This window comes from Vidua chalybeata, chromosome 29 (assembly GCF_026979565.1).
Source record: "Vidua chalybeata isolate OUT-0048 chromosome 29, bVidCha1 merged haplotype, whole genome shotgun sequence".
Classification (NCBI taxonomy): domain Eukaryota; kingdom Metazoa; phylum Chordata; class Aves; order Passeriformes; family Viduidae; genus Vidua; species Vidua chalybeata.
In genome coordinates, this window is record NC_071558.1 from 1063172 (window position 1) to 1088041 (window position 24870).

At 52.7% G+C, this 24870-nt stretch overlaps 2 protein-coding genes across 2 annotated transcripts in view; both read left to right on the top strand.

Moving 5' to 3' along the window:
• Positions 1-579: 579 nt before the first annotated feature.
• Positions 580-10427, top strand: ETV3 (ETS variant transcription factor 3). Its single transcript, XM_053966730.1, has 4 exons — positions 580-601; positions 1451-1688; positions 4157-4272; positions 9317-10427. The coding sequence occupies exons 1-4, from the start codon at positions 580-582 to the stop codon at positions 10393-10395; spliced, it is 1455 nt and encodes a 484-aa protein (XP_053822705.1). The 3' UTR covers positions 10396-10427.
• A 7361-nt stretch (positions 10428-17788) lies between these two features.
• ARHGEF11 (Rho guanine nucleotide exchange factor 11) overlaps positions 17789-24870 on the top strand; it is a 59750-nt gene continuing 52668 nt past the window's right edge. The window contains exons 1-2 of the mRNA XM_053966797.1: positions 17789-17908; positions 23538-23632. Coding sequence (XP_053822772.1) covers positions 17877-17908; positions 23538-23632 — 127 coding nt within the window. The 5' untranslated portion in view covers positions 17789-17876. The remainder of the gene's footprint in view (positions 17909-23537; positions 23633-24870) is intronic.

Consider the following 24870-nt stretch of genomic DNA (forward strand, 5'->3'; position numbering starts at 1 on the left):
ATGGCTTTTAGTGGGTTTTGGTGTTTTTTTGGGGTGGATTTTCCATGGAAATGGGGCTGAAATGAGTCAGAAGTGAGGAGCTGGATGGGAAATGTGGAATTCCCTGCTCCCACATGGAATTTTGAATTCCACCCAAATTTGACAATTTTTTTGTTGTTGTTTTTCATGGCTTTTAGTGGATTTTTTGGGTGGATTTTCCACGGGAATGGGGCTGAAATGAGGAGTTTGATGGGAAATCTGGAATTCCCTGCTCCCACATGGAATATGGAATTCCACCCAAGTTTTAAAAAAATTATTTTTTAGTATTTCATGGCTTTTAGTGGGTTTTAGTGGGGTTTTTTGGTGTTTTTTGGGTGGATTTTCCATAGAAATGGGGCTGAAATGAGTCAGAAGTGAGGAACTGGATGGGAAACCTGGAATTAATTCCCTGCTCCCACATGGAATATCAAATGGAATTCTAGGCCCCAGTAATTAATGGAATTCCTGACGAGTTTTCCCAATTTTTGGTGGGTTTTTTGTGGGTTTTTAAGTGGGTTTTAGTGGTTTTTTGGTGTTTTTTTGGGTGGATTTTCCATGGGAATGGGGCTGAAATGTGTCAGAAGTGAGGAGCTGGATGGGAGATCTGGAATTCCCTGCTCCCACATGGAATATTGAACAGAATCCCTTCTCCTGCCCCAACCCCTCCGTTCCCTAAACAACATTTCCCCCTTTTTCCCCCTTCTTTTTCCCCTTTTTTTCCCCCCTTTCTTTTCCCCCTTCTTTTTCCCCCTTCTTTTTCCCCCTTCTTTTTCCCCCTTCTTTTTCCCCCTTCTTTTTCCCCCTTCTTTTTCCCCCTTCTTTTTCCCCCTTCTTTTTCCCCCTTCTTTTTCCCCCTTCTTTTTCCCCCTTCTTTTTCCCCCTTCTTTTTCCCCCCTTCTTTTTCCCCCTTCTTTTTCCCCCTTCTTTTTCCCCCTTCTTTTTCCCCCTTCTTTTTCCCCCTTCTTTTTCCCCCTTCTTTTTCCCCCTTCTTTTTCCCCTTCTTTTTCCCCCTTCTTTTTCCCCCTTCTTTTTCCCCCTTTCTCCCCCCTTTTCTCCCCCCTTTCTCCCCCCTTTCTCCCCCCTTTTCCCCCCTTTTCCCCCCTTTTCCCCCTTTTCCCCCCTTTTCCCCCCCCCCCCTTTTCCCCCCTTTCCCCCCTTTTTTCCCCCTTTTTCCCCCCTTTTTCCCCCTTTCTTCCCCCCCCTTTCTTCCCCCCCCTTTCTTCCCCCCCCTTTCTTCCCCCCCTTTCTTCCCCCTTTCTTCCCCCTTTCTCCCCCCTTTTCCCCCCTTTTCCCCCTTTTCCCCCCCTTTCCCCCCTTTTTTTCCCCCCCTTTCCCCCCTTTTTTCCCCCTTTTTTTCCCTCTTTTCCCCCCCTTTTCCCCCCCTTTCCCCCCTTTTTTCCCCCTTTTTTCCCCCCATGTCTCCCACCCCAAGGCTACCACTTCCCGGAGTGGGCGTACAAGACGGAGTCGAGCCCGGGCTCGCGGCAGATCCAGCTGTGGCACTTCATCCTGGAGCTGCTGCAGAAGGAGGAGTTCCGGCACGTCATCGCCTGGCAGCAGGGCGAGTACGGCGAGTTCGTCATCAAGGACCCCGACGAGGTGGCGCGGCTCTGGGGGCGCCGCAAGTGCAAGCCCCAGATGAACTACGACAAGCTCAGCCGCGCCCTCAGGTCAGCACATTTGGGTTTTCCCCCTTTTTCCCCATGAATTTTGGGGTTTTCTAGAGGGGTATCATGGTGGTGTTGGCTCGTCCCTCACGGTTTTGGTGCCCCGGCTCTGGTGGCACCACAAACACAAACTCCACATGAGCCAGGACAAGCTCAGCCGCGCCCTCAGGTCAGCAATTTTGGGTTTTTCCCCTTTTTTCCCATGAATTTTGGGGTTTTTAGCTGGGGTGTCATGCTGGTGTTGGCTCGTCCCTCAAAGTTTGGGGTGGTGGGGTTGACCCGGCTCTGGTGGCACCACAAACGCAAACCCCACATGAGCCAGGACAAGCTCAGGTCAGCCAAATCTGGGATTTTCTGCTTTTTTTTCCCATGAATTTTGGGGTTTTTAGCTGGGGTGTCATGCTGGTGTTGGCTCGTCCCTCACGGTTTTGTTGGCCCGGCTCTGGGGGCGCCGCAAGTGCAAGCCCCAGATGAACTACGACAAGCTCAGCCGCGCCCTCAGGTCAGCACATTTGGGTTTTCCCCCTTTTTTCCCATGAATTTTGGGGTTTTCTAGCGGGATATCATGGTGGTGTTGGCTCGTCCCTCACGGTTTTGGTGGCCCGGCTCTGGTGGCACCACAAACACAAACTCCACATGAGCCAGGACAAGCTCAGCCGCACCCTCAGGTCAGCAATTTTGGGGTTTTTGTGCTTTTTTCCCCATGAATTTTGGGTTTTTTATCTGGGATGTTATGCTGGTGTTGGCTCGTCCCTCATGGTTTTGGTGGCCCAGCTCTGGGTTTTGGTGGCCCGGCTCTGGTGGCACCACAAACACAAACTCCACATGAGCCAGGACCAGTTCAGGTCAGCCAAATTTGGGATTTTCTGCTTTTTTTCCATTAATTTTGGGGGTTTTAGCTGGGTAGTTATACTGGTGTTGGCTCGTCCCTCACGGTTTTGGTGGCCCAGCTCTGGGGGCGCCGCAAGTGCAAGCCCCAGATGAACTACGACAAGCTCAGCCGCACCCTCAGGTCAGCACATTTGGGGTTTTTCTGCTTTTTTCCCCATGAATTTTGGGGTTTTCTAGCAGGATGTCATGGTGGTGTTGGCTCGTCCCTCAGGGTTTTGGTGGCCCGGCTCTGGTGGCACCACAAATAGAAACTCCACATGAGCCAGGACAAGCTCAGGTCAGCCAAATTTGGGATTTTTCTGCTTTTTTCCCCGTGAATTTTGGGGTTTGTAGGTGGGAATATCAGGGTGCTGTTGTCTTGTCCCAGCATTTTGCATTTTGGTGGCCCAGCTCTGGGTTTTGGTGGCCCGGCTCTGGTGGCACCACAAACACAAACTCCACATGAGCCAGGACAAGCTCAGGTCAGCCAAATTTGGGATTTTCTGCTTTTTTTCCATTAATTTTGGGGGTTTTAGCTGGGGTGTTGTGCTGGTGTTGGCTCATCCCTCACGGTTTTGGTGGCCCAGCTCTGGGGGCGCCGCAAGTGCAAGCCCCAGATGAACTACGACAAGCTCAGCCGCGCCCTCAGGTCAGCAATTTTGGGGTTTTTCTGCTTTTTTCCCCATGAATTTTGGGGTTTGTAGGTGGGAATATCAGGGTGCTGTTGTCTTGTCCTTGAATTTTGCGTTTTGGTGGCCCGGCTCTGGGTTTTGGTGGCCCAGCTCTGGGTTTTGGTGGCCTGGCTCTGGTTTTGGTGGCCCAGCTCTGGGTTTTGGTGGCCCAGCTCTAGGTTTTGGTGGCCCAGTTCTGGGTTTTGGTGGCCCAGCTCTGGGTTTTGGTGGCCCGGCTCTGGGTTTTGGTGGCCCAGCTCTGGGGACACCACCAATGCAAACCCCACATGAGCTAGGACAGGCTCAGCTGGACCCTCAGCTGAGCAAATTTGGGTTTTTCCCCTTTTTTCCCATGAATTTTGGGGTTTTTAGGTGGGATTTCACGCTGGTGTTGGCTCATCCCTCAGGGTTTGGAGTTGGGGTGCACTTTAAGGTCCTTTTCCACCCCAAAAATGTTCTGGGATTCCATCAGATGGGATTTTAGGGATAAATCTTTCCCTGGTCCGGGTGATTCCGTGGATTTCCCATCCCTGGGAGTGCCCAATTCCAGCTTGGAGCAACCTGGGATGGTGGGAGCTGCCCCTGGCTCTGCATTTTTAAAGATCTTTTGAGTTCTTTCCAACCAAAACCATCCCAGAATTCCATATTTTAGTTTAAACAGGAAATTAGGAAGGAATTCCTCAGGAATTCTGGATTTTTAAGGATATTTAAGGTGCATTCCAGCCCCAACCATTCCAAAATTCCATATTTTGGTTAAACAGGATATTAGGAAGGAATCCCTCAGGAATTAGGAAGGAATTCTGGATTTTTGAGTGCTTTTATCCATGTTTGGTTTTTTTTTTTTTTTTGTTGTTTGGTTTTTGTTTGTTTTTTGGGGTTTTTTGGGGTTTTTTTTCTCCCCGTTTAAAAAAAAAAAAAAATTATTCACAGATATTACTACAACAAGAGGATCCTGCACAAGACCAAGGGCAAAAGATTCACCTACAAATTCAACTTCAACAAACTGGTGATGCCCAATTATCCCTTCATCAACATCCGACCCAACGGTGAGCCCTGGGAATTTGGGAATTCCGGGTGGGAATGTGGGAAAAAACCAAAAAAAATAGCCAAAATAAAAACCAACCCAGGAATGTGGAATATTTTTTTTTTCCACAGCCAGCCTGGATTAAAAAAAAAAAAAAAAAAAAAAGCCCAAAACCTGGGAGCAAATCCCAGCTGCTGTGGGGGATGTGGGATCAGGGTTTATCTTTCCCCGGGGATTTTTGGGATGTGTGGGATAAGAGGATCAGCCTTGCGATGCAATCCCAGGGCGCCTCAGGTGAGTTTATGGTGCCTTGTAAAAATCCAGGGGCTTTTCTCCCTTCTCTCCCCCTTTTTTCTGCTGCTTTTCAACCAAAATTTGCAGGTTTTTAACTCATTCCTGCCCCGGGGTTGGGAGGGATTCTATAGGGATGCAGAGTTCCCAGAGAAAAACAGGAATTGCTTGGATTTTGGCTAAAAATCAAAAAATTTTCCCTGGAGGAGAAAGCATAATGAAAAAGAGTTTGGGAATGGAGCATAAATGTCCCTTTTTTGCCTTAAAATGGTTTTGCCAGGTTTATCCCGGAGTCAGCGGCTGTTTCCTGGGTAAAGGGTCTTTCCAAGGGGCTTTTTGATGGAATTAAACCCCCTAAGAGCCAAATTCCTACAGCTGGGGGATTGTCTCGATCAGGCACGGTGGAGAAATGAATCCATAAAAACAGAAAATCCCTCTGGAAGTTGATATTCCCAGAAATTCCAAACTTTTCTCCTCACAAAATCTCAATTTAGAGGAGCTGGGCCTAGCACAAGCTGCTCTAGGGCAAAGCCTGGAAGGCCAATCCAGCAGGAAAAAAAGCAGAAAAAGTGGGGAAATTGGTGATTATTGAATCCATAAAGATAGAAAAACCCCTCTGGAAGTTGATATTCCCAGAAATTCCAAACTTTTCTCCTCACAAAATCTTAATTTAGAGGAGCCTGGCCTGGCACACTCTGCTGCAGAGGGCAAAGCATGGAAGGCCAATCCAGTAGGGAAAAAAACAGGAAAAAAAGCAGAAAAAGTGGGGAAATTGGTGATTATTGAATCCATAAAGATTAAGAAACCCCACTGGAAGTTGATATTTCCAGAAATTCTAAACTTTTCTCCTCACAAAATCTCAATTTAGAGGAGCTGGGCCTAGCATGAGCTGCTCCAGGGGAAAGCCTGGAAAGCCAATCCAGCAGGAAAAAAAAGCAGAAACAGTGGGGAAATTGGTGATTATTGAATCCATAAAGATTAAAAAACCCCTCTGGAAGTTGATATTCCGAGAAATTCCAAACTTTTCACCTCACAAAATCTCAATTTAGAGGTGCCTGGCCTGGCACACTCTGCTGCAGGGCAAAGCCTGGAAGGCCAATGCAGCAGGGAAAAAAAACAGGAAAAAAAGCAGAATAAGTGGGGAAATTGGTGATTATTGAATACATAAAGATTAAAAAAACCCTCTGGAAGTTGATATTCCCAGAAATTCCAAACTTTTCACCTCACAAAATCTCAATTTAGAGGAGCCTGGCCTAGCACAAGCTGCTCCAGGGCAAAGCCTGGAAGGCCAATCCAGCCGGAAAAAAAAGCAGAAAAAGTGGGGAAATTGGTGGTTATTTAATCCATAAAGATAGAAAAACCCTCTGGAAGTTGGTATTTCCAGAAATTCCAAACTTTTCTCCACAAAACATCTCAATTTAGAGGTGCCTGGCCTGACACACTCTGCTGCAGGGCAAAGCCTGGAAGGCCAATCCAGTAGGGAAAAAAACAGGAAAAAAAGCAGAAAAAGTGGGGAAATTGGTGATTATTGAATCCATAAAGATTAAAAAACCCCTCTGGAAGTTGATATTTCCAGAAATTCCAAACTTTTCTCCTCACAAAATCTCAATTTAGAGGAGCTGGGCCTAGCATGAGCTGCTCCAGGGGAAAGCCTGGAAAGCCAATCCAGCAGGAAAAAAAAGCAGAAAAAGTGGGGAAATTGGTGATTATTGGATCTATAAAGATTAAAAAACCCCTCTGGAAGTTGATATTCCCAGAAATTCCTAACTTTTCTCCACACAAAATCTGAATTTAGAGGAGCCTGGCCTGTCACACTGCGCTGTAGGGCAAAGCCTGGAAGGCCAATGCAGCAGGAAAAAAAGCAGAAAAAATGGGGAAATTGGTGATTATTGAATCCATAAAGATAAAAAAACTGCCTGCAAGTCGTTGTTCCCAAACATTCCAAACTTTCTCCACAGAAAAGTCACGATTTGGAGGATCCCGGTCCAGCTTCCAGGGTAAAGCCTGGAACAGCAACCCAGCAGGGAAAAAAACAGAGAAAATAGGGATAAAAGCAGCCTCTGTGTGGGGAAAAAAGGGATTTTTCCAGGCTGGAGCCTCCGTCAGGCGCCGTCTCCGGGGCCGCCTCCCCTCCCTGAGGGAATCTCCGAGGTTTTGTTTTTCCAAGGCTCCGGGAAGGCCAAAAAAAAACCAAAAAAGGGAGCAATTCCTCCAGGTGTTGGTGTCTCCTTCACCTGTGTGGGCCCTGCTGGGGGTTGTTTTATTGGTTTATTTTTTTTATTTTTTTCTTTTGGGAGAAGGGAATGTCTTTTCCAAGCCCAGAACGGGGGTGGGAAGATGTGTCTGGAGCTGTAATTCTGTAATTAACTGGGAGCAAACGAGTCCGGGCAGTTCCCAGCTCCCTCTCCCTGCTCCCTCCTGTCCCTGGGGCGCTTGAGGGGAAAAAAAAAAATTTAAAAAAAAAAAAAAAAAAATTGGGAGAATTTGGAACGCTCTTGGTTAATCCCAGTCCTTTTCATTCCCACCAGGGTGGGGGTTGGGATAGCAAACCTGGAATTTGGGGTTTTTCTCCAGGATTTTCCCCTCCCTCACGGAGACTTTTTGGTGGGGATTTGAGGGATTTGGGTGAGAATTTGAGGGATTTCTGTGGATCTTTTGAGATATTTCCATGGATTGATGAGATTCCCCCCTCAGAGGAGAGGTTTTTATGGATATCCTAGATATTTTCATGGATATTTCAGACATTTCTGTAAATATTTCAGACATTTCCGTGGATATTTCAGACATTTCCATGGATATTTCAGACATTTCTGTGGATATTTGATTTTTTTCCATGGATATTTCAGACATTTCCATGGATATTGCAGACATTTCCATGGATATTTGATTTTTTTCTATGGATATTTCAGACATTTCTGTAAAGATTTCAGACATTTCCATGGATATTTCAGACATTTCCATGGATATTTGATTTTTTTCCATGCATATTTCAGACATTTCTGTAAAGATTTCAGACATTTCCATGGATATTTCAGACATTTCCATGGATATTTGATTTTTTTTCCATGGATATTTCAGACATTTCTGTAAAGATTTCAGACATTTCCACAGATATTTCAGACATTTCCATGGATATTTCAGACATTTCCATGGATATTTGAGTTTTTTCCACAGTTATTGCAGACATTTCCACAGATATTGCAGATATTTCCATGGATATTTCAGACATTTCCATGGATATTTAATTTTTTTCTATGGATATTTCAGACATTACTGTAACTATTTCAGACATTTCCATGGATGTTTCAGAGATTTCCATGGATATTTCAGATGTTTCCATGGATTGATGAGATCCCCTCTCAGATGAGACATTTCCATGGATATTAGATTTTTTTCCATGGATATTGCAGACATTTCTGTAAATATTTCAGACATTTCCACAGATATTTCAGACATTTCCGTGGATATTTCAGATATTTCCATGGATATTTGAGACATTTCCATGGACTGATGAAATTCCCCCTCAGAGAAGATGTTTCCCTGGGCATTTGGAGATATTTCCATGGATTTTTGAGGTATTTTTATGGATGTTGGGAGACATTTCCATGGATTGATGAGATCCCCTCTTAGATGAGATATTTCCATGGATGTTTGAGTTTTTTCTGTGGGTATTTCAGACATTTCCATGGATATTTGATTTTTTCCATGGATATTTCAGACAGTTCTGTAAATATTTCAGAGATTTCCATGGATATTTCAGACATTTCCATGGATATTTGATTTCTTTCCAAGGATATTGCAGACATTTCCACAGATATTTCAGAGATTTCCATGGATATTTCAGACATTTCCATGGATGTTTCAGAGATTTCCATGGATATTTCAGATGTTTCCATGGATTGATGAGATCCCCTCTCAGATGAGATATTTCCATGGATATTAGATTTTTTTCCATGGATATTTCAGACATTTCTGTAAATATTTCAGACATTTCCATGGATATTTCTGACATTTCCATGGATATTTGATTTCTTTCCATGGATATTTCAAACATTTCTGTAATTATTTCAGACATTTCTTTAAATATTTCAGACATTTCCATGGATATTTCAGACATTTCCGTGGATATTTCAGACATTTCTGTAAATATTTCACACATTTCTCTGGATATTTCAGACATTTCCATTTGATTTATTTCCATGGATATTTGATTTTTTTTCCACTGATATTTCAGCCATTCCCACTGATATTTCAGTCGTTCCCGTGGATATTTGATTTTTTTTCCATGGATACTTGATTTTTTTTTTCCCCACGGATATTTCCGCCATTCCCGTGGATATTTGATTTTTTTTCCATGGATACTTGATTTTTTTCCCCACGGCTGTTTCAGCCATTCCCGTGGATATTTGATTTTTTTTCCATGGATACTTGATTTTTTTCCCCACGGCTGTTTCAGCCATTCCCGTGGATATTTGATTTTTTTTCCATGGATACTTGATTTTTTTCCCCACGGCTGTTTCAGCCATTCCCGTGGATATTTGATTTTTTTTCCATGGATACTTGATTTTTTTCCCCACGGCTGTTTCAGCCATTCCCGTGGATCGATGCGATCCCCGCTCAGGTCGGCGATTCAGCTGGACATTTAAAACCCTTCCACGGACTTCCCCGCCGTCCCCACGAGTTCAGCCAGCTCCTCCCGCGCCTCCCCAACCCCGCAATCCCTAAACCCCGTAACTCTTCTCTCCTTTTTTTCCCCTTTCTCCCCCTTTCCCCAGGCGTGGTCCCGCAGAGCGCCCCGCCGGTGCCCACGGCCTCGTCCCGCTTCCACTTCCCGCCGCTGGAGCCGCACTCGCCCACCGAGGAGGCCGCGCCGCGCTTCGCGCCGGGCTCGCTGCTGCCGCCGCACGCCGAGGCGCTGCCGGACCCCGACAGGAAGCCGGAGCCCGCCGAGCTGGAGGAGAACGCCCCGGACTGGCGCCGCGAGCTGCTGGCTCCGTCGCACGCGGCGGCCGGCGGCGCGGCGGCCGCGGGGCCCAAGCGCAAGCCCGAGGTGGTGCTGCCGCTCTTCTCCCGACCCGGCGTGTTCCCCGAGCACCCGCACAGCCCCTTCGCCGTGTCGCCGCTGCCGGGCCGCCCCGGCGTGCTCAACGTGCCCATCTCGCCGGCGCTGTCGCTGACGCCCACGCTCTTCTCCTACAGCCCCTCGCCGGGGCTCAGCCCCTTCGCCGCCGCCGGCAGCAGCTGCTTCTCCTTCAACCCCGAGGAGATGAAGCACTACCTGCACTCGCAGGCCTGCTCCGTGTTCAACTACCACCTGAGCCCGCGGACTTTCCCCCGCTACCCGCTGGTGGTGCCGCCGCTGCAGTGCCCGGTGCCGCTGGAGGAGCAGCCGCAGTTCCCCATCAAGCTGCAGCCGCCGCCCGCCGGCCGCAAGAACCGCGAGCGGCTGGAGAGCCCCGAGGCCGCCGACGCGCCGCTGCCCAGGGTGAAGGTGGAGCCGGCGCTGGAGAAGGAGGAGGAGGAGAAGATCCCGGAGAAGCGCGACAAGGAGGAGGAGGAGGAGGAGGAGGAAGAGGAGGAGAAGGTCCCGGTGTTCGCCCGCCCGGCGGCTCCGGCGTGGATGCCCGTCCCCGCTCAGCCCGGCTCCTCCGCGGAGGAGAGCGCGGAGAAAACCGCCCGGGATTGCTCCGGGGACGCCGGGAGCCAGGAGAGGAGGGAGGACGCCCTGATGCCCCCCAAGCTGCGGCTGAAGCGCCGCTGGAACGGAGATTCCCGGCAGGAAACGGCCGAGGATTCTCGGCCCAACGGGATCTGGCACCTCCCCAAAGCCGTGGCCGCCGCCTCCGACACCTAATCCCGGCTGGAACACAAAAACCTTGGAAAACACCCGGAGAAACATCCGTGTATTTATGTAGCAAGGTTGCAGAGCAGTTTGGGATAAGGGCGGGGAGGGGGGCGGGGTAGGCCTGGGAATTTTTTGGGAATTTCAGGGGTGGGAGAAGGGAGGGGGGCGGGGAGCTTCGGGCTTTGTGTTGTTTCTGTTGTTGACTTGCAGGTGAAGACGCCGGAATTCCCGCTCGCTTTTCCCGGGAAAGGCCGGCTCCAGCTCCAGGACTGGGATGGAGGAATTCCAGGCGCGGCCTCGGGGCTGCTCCCGGGTTTTTTGGGACACCGGGAATCTCCAGATCCGGGCCGGGGGGAGGGTTTTTTTGGGGGATTTTTCTTTTTTTACGGATGCGAGGTTTTCCCGACCATCCAGGAGCTGGTTTGGTTCTTTTTTTCTTTTTCTTTTTTTTTTTTTTTTTTTTTTTTTTTTTTTTTTTTTGGGAAAAGGAGGAGCTTGGGAATTTTGCATCGGGAATTTTGCACTGTCCACGGAGCGGGGTTGGGAAAAGGATTCAGGAAAACTCGGAGAATCGGGATGGAGGCCGCGTCGTTCCCGGCGGATTTCCGGGGAAAATTCCCCTTTTCCCGCCTTTTTCTCTCTTTCTCTCTCGCAGAAGCCATGAGCAAAACTCTCCAAACTTTTTCAGGGAATGGGAACGGGAATAACACAAAATTAACCGGATGCCTTTAATCCTAACGCGTTAAAAATGTTGGGGTTTGGTTTTTTCTGTTTCTGTGTGCCTGGAGCAGGGATTTTTTCCCCGCTCCGGAATCCGTGTGGGTGGAATTTTTGGGAATGCTTGGAAGGAGCGCTGGAATGATTGTGGTGAGTCCCGGGAATGCCGGAATTCCCGGCGCCATTCCCAGATTTTTTGGACCCTCTCCCCTTTTTCTCCCCGTTTGACTCATGCCTTAAAGGAAAAAAAAAAAACAAAAAAAAACACCTTTGGACTTTTTCTGGGAATTTTTTCCGGGAGCGCTCGGATTTCGTGGATCCTTCCTGGTTTTTGGGGGGGAAATCCCAAATCCCGCCGTTCTCCCGTGCAGCGGAATTCCGACGGCTCCGGATCGCGCTCCCAGCGGGATCGGCCCTCGGGAAACGCCGGGACGGAGCCGGGAGCTCCCCAGGATTCGCTTCGGAGCACGGATTTTGGGAATTCCGGGGCGGCGGGGGGGACGGGGCAGAAAATTCCCTGCCGGAAGGAGAACCGGGAGCGATTCCCAAATTCCCAACCCGGCCGGGTTTGGGATCCTTGGAATGTGGAGCTCAGAGGATTTGGGGTTGGAGAAGCCCTGGATTATCCCAAAAAAAGCAAACACGACACGCGGAGAGGGCGCGAGGACGAACTCAGGAATCACACGAGGAGGCCTTTCCCGGAATTCCCGCCGCCGATCCCAAATCCAAGTGCCGGAACCGTCGGGAGAAACAAAAACAAAAAGGGGGGGAAATCCTGGATTTTTCCCCCCTCCCCTTCTCCAATCCTTTGGAATCGAGGTGAAATCCCACGGGAAGAGAAGGAAAAGGAGTTGGAATTTTCGTGGCTTTAAAAAAGGATTTTTTGGGATTGGGGGTTTTTTTGGGAAGGGTGGGAATGTTGGTTTTTTTTTTTTTTTCACAGCTGTTGCACTGCAAAAAAAAACAAAAAACAGAAAAAAAAAAACCAACAAGATTAAAAGCGAAAAAAAAAAAAAAACTTGGGAGAGTTCAGGGAATTCCGGACTCAGGACGCGACGGATCCGGCGCCTCTCGGGAATTCCAGAATTCCCAACGGAGCCCGGGAGGAGGAAATAAAAAAAAATTAAAATAAGCAGGAAGAGGAGAAAGAAAAGGTCAAAAAAAAAAAAAAAAAACAACAAATCAACCAGATCAAAATTTTATGGAAAAAAATCGGAAGTTGCAAGGAAAAATTCCTAAAATTCCACCGTGCCAAACCATTTAATAACAAAGAAACCCTTGGGAAGTTGGGAATGGTTGGAATTCTCTCCTGGATGAATTTGCCCCGGAGCATGATCCCGTTTTTTCCAGCAGTTTTTTTGGGTTTTTTTTTTTTTTTTTGTTAATTTCGCTTCTTTTTTCGTAGCAAATCCGTAGGAAAAATGTTTAAAAAATAAAAAAAAATAAAAAAAAAAAAAGACTTTTTGATGGGGCAACCCCAAAAAATGGGGAATTTTTAGGGAGGAATTTCCCCAAAAAGGAGGAAAAGGAGGAAAAATCCAACAGCATTAATGGGGTTGTCCCGGATTTTTTTATTTATTCCATAATTATGTTGAGGTTTTTTATTATTTTAAGCTTTTTCCGTTGGTTTTTTCTTTTTTTTCTCGCGTCTCCGCATCCTGGCGGGATTGGAAAAAAAAAAAAAAAAGAAAAACCAGGAATTTTCTCTCGGTTGAAATCATTAAAAATCCGGAAAAACTTTGGATTTTCCGGGAAAAACTTTGATTTTTTTTTTTTTAGCGCTTTTTAAACCGATATTTACGCTTTTTTTTTTTTTTTTTTTTTGGGTTCAAAAACCCCTTTTTCGAGGGATTTTGAGGGATTTGAGCTCTCCCCGGTGGGAATCCAGCAGGAATCCTTCGGGAAAATCGATGGAATTTGGGCTGGGGGAGCATGGCTTTGTACATAGGGTGTAAAGTAGAGGGGCAAAAAAAAAAAAAAAACCAAAAAAAAAAAAAAAAAAACCAACAAAAAAAAAAGACAAAAAATCTGAAATTTGTGCCTTTAAAATTAAATTCCGATTTCTATAGAAAAATCAGATTAAAAAAAAAAAGGGTTGCATATATATATTATATATATATATGATGGAATGCTAGAGAAATTTATGGATAATATACATATTTTTTTCCAGGGGTATCCCATAGCTCCGTATTTTGTTATGGAAGTTGAAAAAAAAAAAAAGGAAAAAAAAGGAAAAAAAAAAAAAGCGAAAAATAAAAAGTATTTTACCTCGAATTGAGACCGTTAAATAAAAAGCTTTTAACAGACGGCGCCGTTGGATTCTTTGGTGCCTTTGGGGCTTTTCCCGAGGTTCTGACGGAGTTGGGGGCGGGAGGAGCCGGGCCAGGGAATGCCTTTGGGGTTTGGGGTGTCCCCAAATCCTGTCCCCAAATCTGTCCCCAGAGCCTCGGTGTCCCCAGGGGTGTCCCCAAATCCACACTGTCCCCAAATCCTCAGTGTCCCCAAATCCACACTGTCCCCAAATCCTCAGTGTCCCCAAATCCACACTGTCCCCAGAGCCTCAGTGTCCCCAAATCCACACTGTCCCCAGGGGTGTCCCCAAATCCACACTGTCCCCAGGAGTGTCCCCAAATCCTCAGTGTCCCCAAATCCTCAGTGTCCCCAAATCCACACTGTCCCCAGGGGTGTCCCCAAATCCTCAGTGTCCCCAAATCCACACTGTCCCCAGGGGTGTCCCCAAATCCTCAGTGTCCCCAAATCCACACTGTCCCCAGGGGTGTCCCCAAATCCTCAGTGTCCCCAAATCCACACTGTCCCCAGGGGTGTCCCCAAATCCACACTGTCCCCAAATCCACACTGTCCCCAAATCCTCAGTGTCCCCAAATCCACACTGTCCCCAGGAGTGTCCCCAAATCCACACTGTCCCCAGGGGTGTCCCCAAATCCACACTGTCCCCAGGAGTGTCCCCAAATCCTCAGTGTCCCCAGAGCCTCAGTGTCCCCAAATCCACACTGTCCCCAAATCCTCAGTGTCCCCAAATCCATACTGTCCCCAGAGCCTCAGTGTCCCCAGGGGTGTCCCCAAATCCACACTGTCCCCAGAGCCTCAGTGTCCCCAAATCCACACTGTCCCCAGGGGTGTCCCCAAATCCACACTGTCCCCAGGGGTGTCCCCAGGGGTGTCCCCAAATCCACACTGTCCCCAAATCCTCAGTGTACCCAAATCCACACTGTCCCCAGGGGTGTCCCCAGGGGTGTCCCCAAATCCACACTGTCCCCAGGGGTGTCCCCAGGGGTGTCCCCAAATCCACACTGTCCCCAAATCCACACTGTCCCCAAATCCTCAGTGTCCCCAAATCCTCAGTGTCCCCAAATCCACACTGTCCCCAGGGGTGTCCCCAAATCCACACTGTCCCCAGGGGTGTCCCCAGGGGTGTCCCCAAATCCTCAGTGTCCCCAAATCCACACTATCCCCAAATCCTCAGTGTCCCCAAATCCACACTGTCCCCAGGGGTGTCCCCAGGGGTGTCCCCAAATCCTCAGTGTCCCCAAATCCACACTATCCCCAAATCCTCAGTGTCCCCAAATCCACACTGTCCCCAGGAGTGTCCCCAAATCCTCAGTGTCCCCAGGGGTGTCCCCAAATCCTCAGTGTCCCCAAATCCTCAGTGTCCCCAAATCCACACTGTCCCCAGAGCCTCGGTGTCCCCAGGGGTGTCCCCAAATCCACACTGTTCCCAGAGCCTCAGTGTCCCCATGGGTGTCCCCAAATCCACACTGTCCCCAGGGGTGTCCCCAAATCCACAGTGTCCTCAAATTCTCACTGTCCCCAGGGGTGTCCCCAGAGCCTCGGTGTCCCCAGGGGTGTCCCCATGGGGTGTCCCCAAACCCTCAGTATCCCCGTGGGTGTCCCTGTGGGTGTCCCCAAACCCTCAGTGTCCCCATGGGGTGTCCCCAGAGCCTCAGTGACCCCATGGGTGTCCCCAAATCCTGTGTCCCCGTGGGTGCCCCCAAACCCTCAGTGTCCCCAAATCTACACTGTCCCCAAACCCTCAGTGTCCCCAGGGGTGTCCCCAGGGGTGTCCCCAAACCTTCAGTGTCCCCAGGGGTGTCCCCAAATCCACACTGTCCCCGTGGGTGTCCCCCTGGGTGTCCCCAAAGCCTCACTGTCCCCGTTACCTCCCAAACTGTCCCCATGTCCCCCGCACCCCGAGATCACCGTGTCCCACTCTCTCACTGTCCCGTGTCCCCCAAACCCTCACTGTCCCCGTGTCCCCCAAACCCTCACTGTCCTGTGTCCCCCAAACCCTCACTGTCCCCGTGCCCCCCAAACCCTCACTGTCCTGTGTCCCCCAAACCCTCACTGCCCCGTGTCCCCCAAACCCTCACTGTCCTGTGTCCCCCCAAACCCTCACTGTCCCCGTGCCCCCCAAACCCTCACTGTCCCCGTGTCCCCCCAAACCCGAGGTCACCATGTCCCCCAAACCCTCACTGTCCTGTGTCCCCCAAACCCTCACTGTCCCCGTGCCCCCCAAACCCTCACTGTCCCCGTGTCCCCCCAAACCCGAGGTCACCATGTCCCCCAAACCCTCACTGTCCTGTGTCCCCCAAACCCTCACTGTCCCCGTGTCCCCCCAGACCCTCACTGTCCTGTGTCCCCCAAACCCTCACTGTCCCCGTGTCCCCCAAACCCTCACTGTCCTGTGTCCCCCAAACCCTCACTGTCCCCGTGTCCCCCAAACCCTCACTGTCCCCGTGTCCCCCCAAACCCTCACTGTCCTGTGTCCCCCAAACCCTCACTGTCCTGTGTCCCCCAAACCCTCACTGTCCCCGTGTCCCCCCAAATCCTCACGGTCCCGTGTCCCCCAAACCCTCACTGTCCCCGTGTCCCCCAAACCCTCACTGTCCTGTGTCCCCCCAAACCCTCCCTGTCCTGTGTCCCCCCAAACCCTCACTGTCCCCGTGTCCCCCTCTCTCACTGCCCCGTGTCCCCCCAAACCCTCACTGTCCCCGTGTCCCCCCAAACCCGAGGTCACCATGTCCCCCAAACCCTCACTGTCCCGTGTCCCCCAAACCCTCACTGTCCCGTGTCCCCCAAACCCTCACTGTCCCCGTGTCCCCCAAACCCTCACTGTCCTGTGTCCCCCCAAACCCTCACTGTCCTGTGTCCCCCCAAACCCTCACTGTCCCCGTGTCCCCCTCTCTCACTGCCCCGTGTCCCCCCAAACCCTCACTGTCCCCGTGTCCCCCCAAACCCGAGGTCACCATGTCCCCCAAACCCTCACTGTCCCGTGTCCCCCAAACCCTCACTGTCCTGTGTCCCCCAAACCCTCACTGTCCCCGTGTCCCCCCAAACCCTCACTGTCCTGTGTCCCCCAAACCCTCACTGTCCTGTGTCCCCCCAAACCCTCACTGTCCCCGTGTCCCCCAAACCCTCACTGTCCCGTGTCCCCCCAAACCCTCACTGTCCCCGTGTCCCCCAAACCCTCACTGTCCCCGTGTCCCCCCAAACCCTCCCTGTCCTGTGTCCCCCAAACCCTCACTGTCCCCGTGTCCCCCCAAACCCTCACTGTCCTGTGTCCCCCCAAACCCTCACTGTCCCCGTGTCCCCCCAAACCCTCACTGTCCCCGTGCCCCCCAAACCCTCACTGTCCCCGTGTCCCCCCAAACCCGAGGTCACCATGTCCCCCAAACCCTCACTGTCCTGTGTCCCCCAAACCCTCACTGTCCCCGTGTCCCCCCAAATCCTCACGGTCCCGTGTCCCCCAAACCCTCACTGTCCTGTGTCCCCCTCCCTCACTCTCCTGTGTCCCCCAAACCCTCACTGTCCTGTGTCCCCCTCCCTCACTCTCCTGTGTCCCCCAAACCCTCACTGTCCTGTGTCCCCCTCCCTCACTCTCCTGTGTCCCCCAAACCCTCACTGTCCTGTGTCTCCCAAACCCTCACTGTCCTGTGTCCCCCTCCCTCACTCTCCTGTGTCCCCCAAACCCTCACTGCCCCGTGTCCCCCCAAACCCTCACTGTCCTGTGTCCCCCAAACCCTCACTGTCCTGTGTCCCCCCAAACCCTCACTGTCCTGTGTCCCCCAAACCCTCACTGTCCCCGTGTCCCCCTCTCTCACTGCCCCGTGTCCCCCAAACCCTCACTGTCCTGTGTCCCCCCAAACCCTCACTGTCCCCGTGTCCCCCCAAACCCTCCCTGTCCTGTGTCCCCCCAAACTCGAGGTCACCGTGTCCCCCAAACCCTCACTGTCCCGTGTCCCCCAAACCCTCACTGTCCCCGTGTCCCCCAAACCCTCACTGTCCTGTGTCCCCCAAACCCTCACTGTCCCGTGTCCCCCCAAACCCTCACTGTCCCCCTCCCCGGCCGCGCCGTGTCTCCCGCCGCCGCGGGCGCTGCCGTGCCGTGCCGAGCCGTGCCGTGCCGTTCTGTGCCGAGCCGTGCCGAGCCGTGCCGTGCCGTCCCGTTCTGTGCCGTTCTGTGCCGTGCCGTACCGAGCCTTGCCGTGCCGTGCCGGGCCGGGGGGGCCGGGCGAGCCCGGGGACTGGGAGCGGCCTCCAGGCCTCTCCCTCAGCCCGGCCCCCGCGGCGGAGGCAGGGGGAGCCCCCCAGAGCCGGGCCGGGCCGGCACCGAAGCGCAGCTCGGGGGGTCGGGGGCGGCCGCGGGGGTCGCTCGGGGCCCCCCGAGGCCGCCGCAGCCGCCGGGGCCGGGGATGGTGGCGGGGGCGGCCGGAGCGGGGCGGCGGCTCCGGGCAGAGCCCTGACGGAGCTCCACCATGAGCGTGAGGCCTCCGCAGGCCCCGGACAGGTACGGGCCGGGCGAGACCCCCGGGCCGGGGGGAGCCGGGGGGAACCGGGGGGACCGGGGGGAACCGGGGGGAACCGGGGGAAAGCGGAGCGGGCTCGGCTCGGGGAGCAGCCCCGGCCGCCTTTGGGGAGGGGGGGAACGCGATTCTGGGGGGAAATTCGGGGGTTTTGGGGCTGCGGGGAGCGGGCAGGGGGGCTCGGCTGCTCCGGGAGGCGTCCCGGGGGTCCCGCGGGGGGAAAGCGGCGGTTTGGGGTGAAATTCGGGGGTTTTGGGGCTCCGGGAGGGGGCTCGGCTCGTCCGGGACTCCGCGCCGTGTCCCTGTCGTGTTTTGGGGTGAAATGCCGGGATTTGGGATGAAATGCCGGGATTTGGGGTGTTTTGGGGTGAAATTCCGGGATTTGGGGTGAAATGCCGGGATTTGGGGTGTTTCAGGGTGAAATGCCGGGATTTGGGGTGTTTTGGGGTGAAATTCGGGGGGTTTGGGGCTCTGGGAGGGGGCTCGGCTCGTCCGGGACTCCGCGCCGTGTCCCTGCGGTGTTTTGGGGTGAAATGCCGGGATTTGGGGTGAAATGCCGGGATTTGGGGTGAAATGCCGGGATTTGGGGTGAAGTGCCGGGATTTGGGGTGTTCTGGGGTGAAATGCCGGGATTTGGGGTGAAGTGCCGGGATTTGGGGTGTTTGGGGGTGAAATGCCGGGATTTGGGGTGAAGTGCCGGGATTTGGGGTGTTTTGAGGTGAAATTCGGGGATTTTGGGGCTCTGGGAGGGGGCTCGGCTCGTCCTGGAGCGCTCACCCCATGTCTCGGGGGAGAAGCGGCAATTTGGGGTGAAATCCTGGGATTTTGGGATCTGGGGGCTTGGGGGAAAACGGGCTCAGCTCGTTCTGGACTGCCCCACCCCGCCCCTGCAGGGATTTGGGGTGAAACTCCGGGATTTGGGGTGAAACTCTGGGATTTGGGGTGAAACTCTGGGATTTTGGGTGAAAGTCTGGGGTTTTGGGGTGAAAATCAGTCTGGGGTTTTGGGGTGAAAATCTGGGATTTGGGGTGAAATTCTGGGATTTGGGGTGAAATTCTGGGATTTTGGGGTGAAATTCTGGGATTTTGGGGGTTCTGGGGACTTGGGAAGGGGCTCAGCTCGTCCTGGAGGCCTCACCCCATTCCTTGGGGGGAAGGACCAGAATTTGGGATAAAACTGTGGGATTTGGGGAATTCTGGGGGGGCTCATCCCAACCCTGGACCTCCCACTGCATCCTTGCAGCGTTTTGGGATAAAACTCCCGGATTTGAGAAGTGGGGGGGGGGGGGATATCCCAAACCTTCCTGATTTTTGGGATATTTCCAGTATCCTCCACTGGGAATTGGCTTTTCCCCGTTTGTTTGGCTCCATTTTAAACCAAATCTGGGGATTTTTTTTTTTTTTTGGTGGGATAAACCCTTGGAAAACCCCGGAGGTTTTTTTGGGATAAATTCAGGAATTTGGCTGAGGATCCCTGGATTGGGATCACTGCTCCAGCCACGGCATTTCCCATGTGGATTTGGGTGGAAAATGAGGAATTTGGGGCCCTGGGGGAGAAGCGGATCCCAGGAATTTCGGGGATCATTTTCCCACCAGATTCCGGGTTTTTTTCCCCTGTTTTTTCCATCCCAAGGAATTCCAGGATTCCCTGGGATTGGAATTAGGGTGGGATTTTTTGGCATTTGAGGATCTTTTCCATCCCAAGGAATTCCAGGATTCCCTGGGATTGGAATTAGGCTGGGATTTTTTGGCATTTGAGGATCTTTTCCATCCCAAGGAATTCCAGGATTCCCTGGGATTGGAATTAGGCTGGGATTTTTTGGCATTTGAGGATCTTTTCCATCCCAAGGAATTCCAGGATTTCCTTGGGATTGGAATTAGGGTGGGATTTTTTGGCATTTGAGGATGTTTTTCATCCCAAGGAATTCCAGGATTCCCTGGGCTGGTTCATTTGGGATTCCAGGGATCAATCCTGGATCCTATCCCAGGTTATTCCCTGGATTCCCCATCCCTGGGATGCTGGGAATGTCCCTAGAATTGGAATTAGGGTGGGATTTTTTGGCATTTGAGGATCTTTTCCATCCCAAGGAATTTCAGGATTCCCTGTCCTGGTTCATTTGGGATTCCAGGGATCAATCCCGGATCCTGCTGGGGTTATTCCCTGGATTCCCCGTCCCTGGAAGTGCCCGGTTCCATCCCGGATCCCCCTGGGACAGGGAAAAGTTTCCCTCTGTCCTTGCAGGGATTTTAGGATCCCTCCCAGCCGCAGAATTCCGTGGATTCCCCATCCCAGGGAATGGGAAAAGGATCCCCCCCGGGACAGGGAATTCCAGGAGCCGGAATTCCCGGCCGAACCAGCTCTGCCACTTCCCCAGGAGCGGCTCCCGTTAATCATTACCAGGGATTCCTGGAGCAGCTTCCTGCAGAATTCCCGCGGAGAATTCCCGAAAAAACAACAGCCAACTACAAAAAAACCGGGAAAACCCCCCCACCCCCCGTGTTTTCCAACATTTGGGATCGCTCCGGGCGGTGCCGTCCCATTGGGATCCCCCTCCCAAAAAAGGGTTTGGGATTCCCAGCTGGAAAATCCACCGAAATCTGGGATAAACCTGGGTTGAAAGCAGGAAAAACGGAAAAAATTCCCATTTCCCAACATTTCTGACCACTGTGTTCCTTCCCACACTGGAATTGAAATTCCCAGCTGGAAAATCCCACAGAAACCCGGGATAAACCAGTGTTGAAAGCAGGAAAAATGGGAAAAAACCCCCATTTCCCAACTTTTCTGACCCCTGGCCTGCTTCCCATCTCTTCCTGCAGCAGGATTGGAATTCCCAGCTGGAAAATCCACCAAAATCTGGGATAAACCTGGGTTGAAAGCAGGAAAAATGGAAAAAATTCCCATTCCCCAACATTTCTGTCCACTGTGTTCCTTCCCACACTTGAATTGAAATTCCCAGCTGGAAAATCCACCAAAATCTGGGATAAACCAGGGTTGAAAGCAGGAAAAATGGGGAAAATTCCCATTTCCCAACATTTTTGCCCACTGACTTCCTTCCCACACTGGAATTGGAATTCCCAGCTGGAAAATCCCGTGGGAATCTGGGATAAACCACATTTCAAGCAGGAAAAAACTGGGAAAAAATTCCCATTTCCCAACTTTTCTGACCCCGGGCCTCCTTCCCATCTCTTCCCACACTGGAATTGGAGTTCCCAGCTGGAAAATCCACCAAAATCTGGGATAAACCAGGGTTGAAAGCAGGAAAAATGGAAAAAAATCCCATTTTTCTCGGGTCTCTCCATGGTTTCTCCTGGTGTTTTTCCAGGGAGAGCAGCGGAGCCGCAGCCCCCGGCAGGGAGGGAACCAAATTGTTGCAAATCCGAGGAGAAATTCCGGCGGGATCCAAACTCCCGGAATTCCTCCCAGAACTCGGCGGCCGCCGCCAGAATGTGGGAAAGAAAAAAAGCTTCCCCTGAGATCCCGAGTTTTTGTTAATTTGGGAATGGAAGCCCCAAGTTCCCACGTTCCCTGCGGGAAAGGGGTTTGGGAATTTGGGGCTGGTTCCATGGAATTTGGTGGGGGCTCCGCGGAGATCCCAAATTTCCAGTGGGAGATTCCCCAAAAAAAAAAAAAAAACCACCAGGAATGACCGGCAGGGTTTGGGATTGAGGGGAAAACTGGGAATTGCAGCTTTATCCTGCAGCATTCCCAATAAAAACACTTGGGAATTTTATGGGAAGAATCCTCCAGCTGCCCCTGGAATTCTGGTTTTCCTTGGAAAACCACGGCGTGGAGGGAACTGAGTGGTCAGAAAGGTTGGAAAATGGGATTTTTCCCTGTTTTTCCTGCTTTAAACCTTGGTTTATCCCAGATTTTCCAGCTGGGAATTCCAAACCTGTCGTGGGAAGGGAACCCAGTGGGTAGAAATGTTGGGAAAAGGGAATTTTTTCCCATTCCAAGCTCTGGTTTTTTTGGGAATTTTGAATCTGTAGGACTTGGGAAGGGAGAGCAGGGCTGGGGTCCCTCCGGAGGCGCCGCTGGAATGGGAATTGTGGGAATTGTGGGAATTGCCCTGGCTCGGCCGCCCCCGAGGCAATTAAGGAGCTTTAATTAAGCCGAATTAAACGACTTTTTTATAGCCTCGTTAAGCCCCGGCTGCTTCCAGAGGGGCAGGAAAAGCCTCTGGATCCCTTTGGATCCCCCTGGCTGGGATTTGGGCATTCCTGGAATTGCAGTTTTTGAGGGAAAACACCTCGGGAATGCCGCGGATCCCGGAATTTGGGGGTTTTGGGGGGAAAAAAAGGGGATTTTTGGGTGGATAACAAGGGCTGACCTGGGCTGGGCCCTGGATAATCCCGAGGGTTAATCCCGATTTTCCTCCGGATTGGCCGGGAACGTCCAGGGCAGTGCCCAGGTCTGGGGCTTCTCATGGAAAAGGGGCTGGAAAATCCTGAGGGGCTTTTCCAGGGATTTTTTCCATAGGAGGAGCTGATCCCGGAGAAAAGGGGGATCCAGGGGGAATTTGGGATCTGCCAGGGGGGATTTGGGATCTGCCAGGGGGGATTTGGGATCTGCTGGGGGGGAATTTGGGATCTGATCCCAGGGGGAATTTGGGATCTGATCCCAGGGGGAATTTGGGATCTGCCAGGGGGGATTTGGGATCTGATCCCAGTGGGGATTTGGGATCTGCCAGGGGGGATTTGGGATCTGATCCCAGGGGGGATTTGGGATCTGATCCCAGGGGGAATTTGGGATCTGCCAGGGGGGATTTGGGATCTGATCCCAGGGGGGATTTGGGATCTGATCCCAGGGGGAATTTGGGATCTGCCAGGGGGAATTTGGGATCTGATCCCAGGGAATGGGGCAGGACAGGAGGGAACGGCCTCGAGCTGTGCCAGGGCTGGAAATTTGGGATGATTTTTCCATGGGAAAAGGGTTGGGAAGCAGCGGGAGGGGTGAGGGAGGGTTGGATCCCCATCCCTGGAGGGGTCCAAGGGATTCCTGGAGATCCCTCGGGATGACCAGGGGTCATCTCTGGGAGTGACCAGGGGTCATCTCTGGCTCTCTGGGAGTGACCAGGGGTCATCTCTGGGAGTGACCAAGGGTCATCTCTGCCTGTCCTGGAGTGACCAGGGGTCATCTCTGCCTGTCCTGGAGTGACCAGGGGTCATCTCTGGGAGTGACCAGGGGTCATCTCTGGCTCTCTGGGAGTGACCAGGGGTCATCTCTGCCTGTCCTGGAGTGACCAGGGGTCATCCCCAGCTCTCTGGGAGTGACCAGGGGTCATCTCTGGGAGTGACCAGGGGTCATCCCCGGCTCTCTGGGAGTGACCAGGGGTCATCTCTGGGAGTGACCAGGGGTCATCCCCGGCTCTCTGGGAGTGACCAGGGGTCATCCCCGGCTCTCTGGGAGTGACCAGGGGTCATCTCTGGGAGTGACCAGGGGTCATCCCCGGCTCTCTGGGAGTGACCAGGGGTCATCTCTGGGAGTGACCAGGGGTCATCCCCGGCTCTTTGGGAGTGACCAGGGGTCATCCCCGGCTCTCTGGGAGTGACCAGGGGCCGTGTCCGGCCGCTCCCCGATTCCCCAATTCCCGAATTTCCGTTGCCATCCCAGGTTGAGCGGCCTCTCCTCGGCCCTGGGCGATTCCCCCTCGGAGCGAAGGTCCCCCGGCCACCACCGGCAGCCCTCGGACGCCTCGGAATCCACAGGTGGGAATTTCCCTCGGGAATTCCGGCACTCAGCGGTCACTCAGCGGTCACTCAGCGGTCACTCAGTGGTCACTCATGGCCAGGATGCGGGTCCAGACCTTCCCCCGCTCTTGGAACGTTGGGATTTGGGATCCCACAAGGGGGAATGCGGGGCTGGGGAGTCTGGGGTGGCCACAGGGGCTGGTGGTCAGGGGTGGACAGTGACCACGAGGTCGGGGTGGCCACAGGGGCTGGTGGTCAGGGCTGGACAGTGACCACGAGGTCATGGTGGCCAGAGGGGCTGGTGGTCAGGGCTGGACAGTGACCACGAGGTTGGGGTGGCCACAGGGGCTGGTGGTCAGGGGTGGACAGTGACCACAAGGTCGGGGTGGCCACAGGGGCTGATGGTCAGGGGTGGACAGTGACCACGAGGTCAGGGTGGCCACAGGGGCTGGTGGTCAGGAGTGGACAGTGACCATGAGGTCATGGTGGCCACAGGAGCTGGTGGTCAGGAGTGGACAGTGACCACGAGGTCATGGTGGCCACAGGACCTGGTGGACAGGAGTGGACAGTGACCACGAGGTCATGGTGGCCACAGGGGCTGGTGGTCAGGAGTGGACAGTGACCACGAGGTCATGGTGGCCACAGGAGCTGGTGGTCAGGAGTGGACAGTGACCACGAGGTCAGGGTGGCCACAGGGGCTGGTGGTCAGGAGTGGACAGTGACCACGAGGTTGGGGTGGCCACAGGGGCTGGTGGTCAGGGGTGGACAGTGACCACGAGGTCATGGTGGCCACAGGGGCTGGTGGTCAGGAGTGGACAGTGACCACAAGGTCATGGTGGCCACAGGGGCTGGTGGTCAGGGGTGGACAGTGACCACGAGGTTGGGGTGGCCACAGGGGCTGGTGGTCAGGGGTGGACAGGAGTGGTCAGGGCTGGTCAGTGACCCCAAGGCCTTGCCGGGACCGGGGTTCCTCAGGGCCAAAGCCGGACTCCAGAGCCTCATTCCCTCCTCTTGCTCCTGTCCCTCTGTCCCATGTCCGTGTGTCCATCTGTCCCTGTGTCTGTGTGTCCCTCTGTCCGTGTGTCTGTGTCCGTGTGTCCGTGTGTCCCTGTCCGTGTGTCCGTGTGTCCCTGTGTCCCTGTGTCCCTGTGTCCGTGTGTCCCTGTGTCCCTGTGTCCCTGTCCGTGTGTCCGTGTGTCCCTGTGTCCGTGTGTCCCTGTGTCCCTGTGTCCCTGTGTCCCTGTGTCCCTGTCCGT

Bases quoted from the DNA above. Each gene is read 5' to 3' on its own strand.
- ETV3 (XM_053966730.1), top strand. From the start codon at position 580: ATGGGGCTGAAATGTGTCAGAA. The intron at 1,689-4,156 runs GTCAGCACATTT...AATTATTCACAG, and splicing joins AAGCTCAGCCGCGCCCTCAG to ATATTACTACAACAAGAGGA. The intron at 4,273-9,316 runs GTGAGCCCTGGG...CCCTTTCCCCAG, and splicing joins CATCAACATCCGACCCAACG to GCGTGGTCCCGCAGAGCGCC.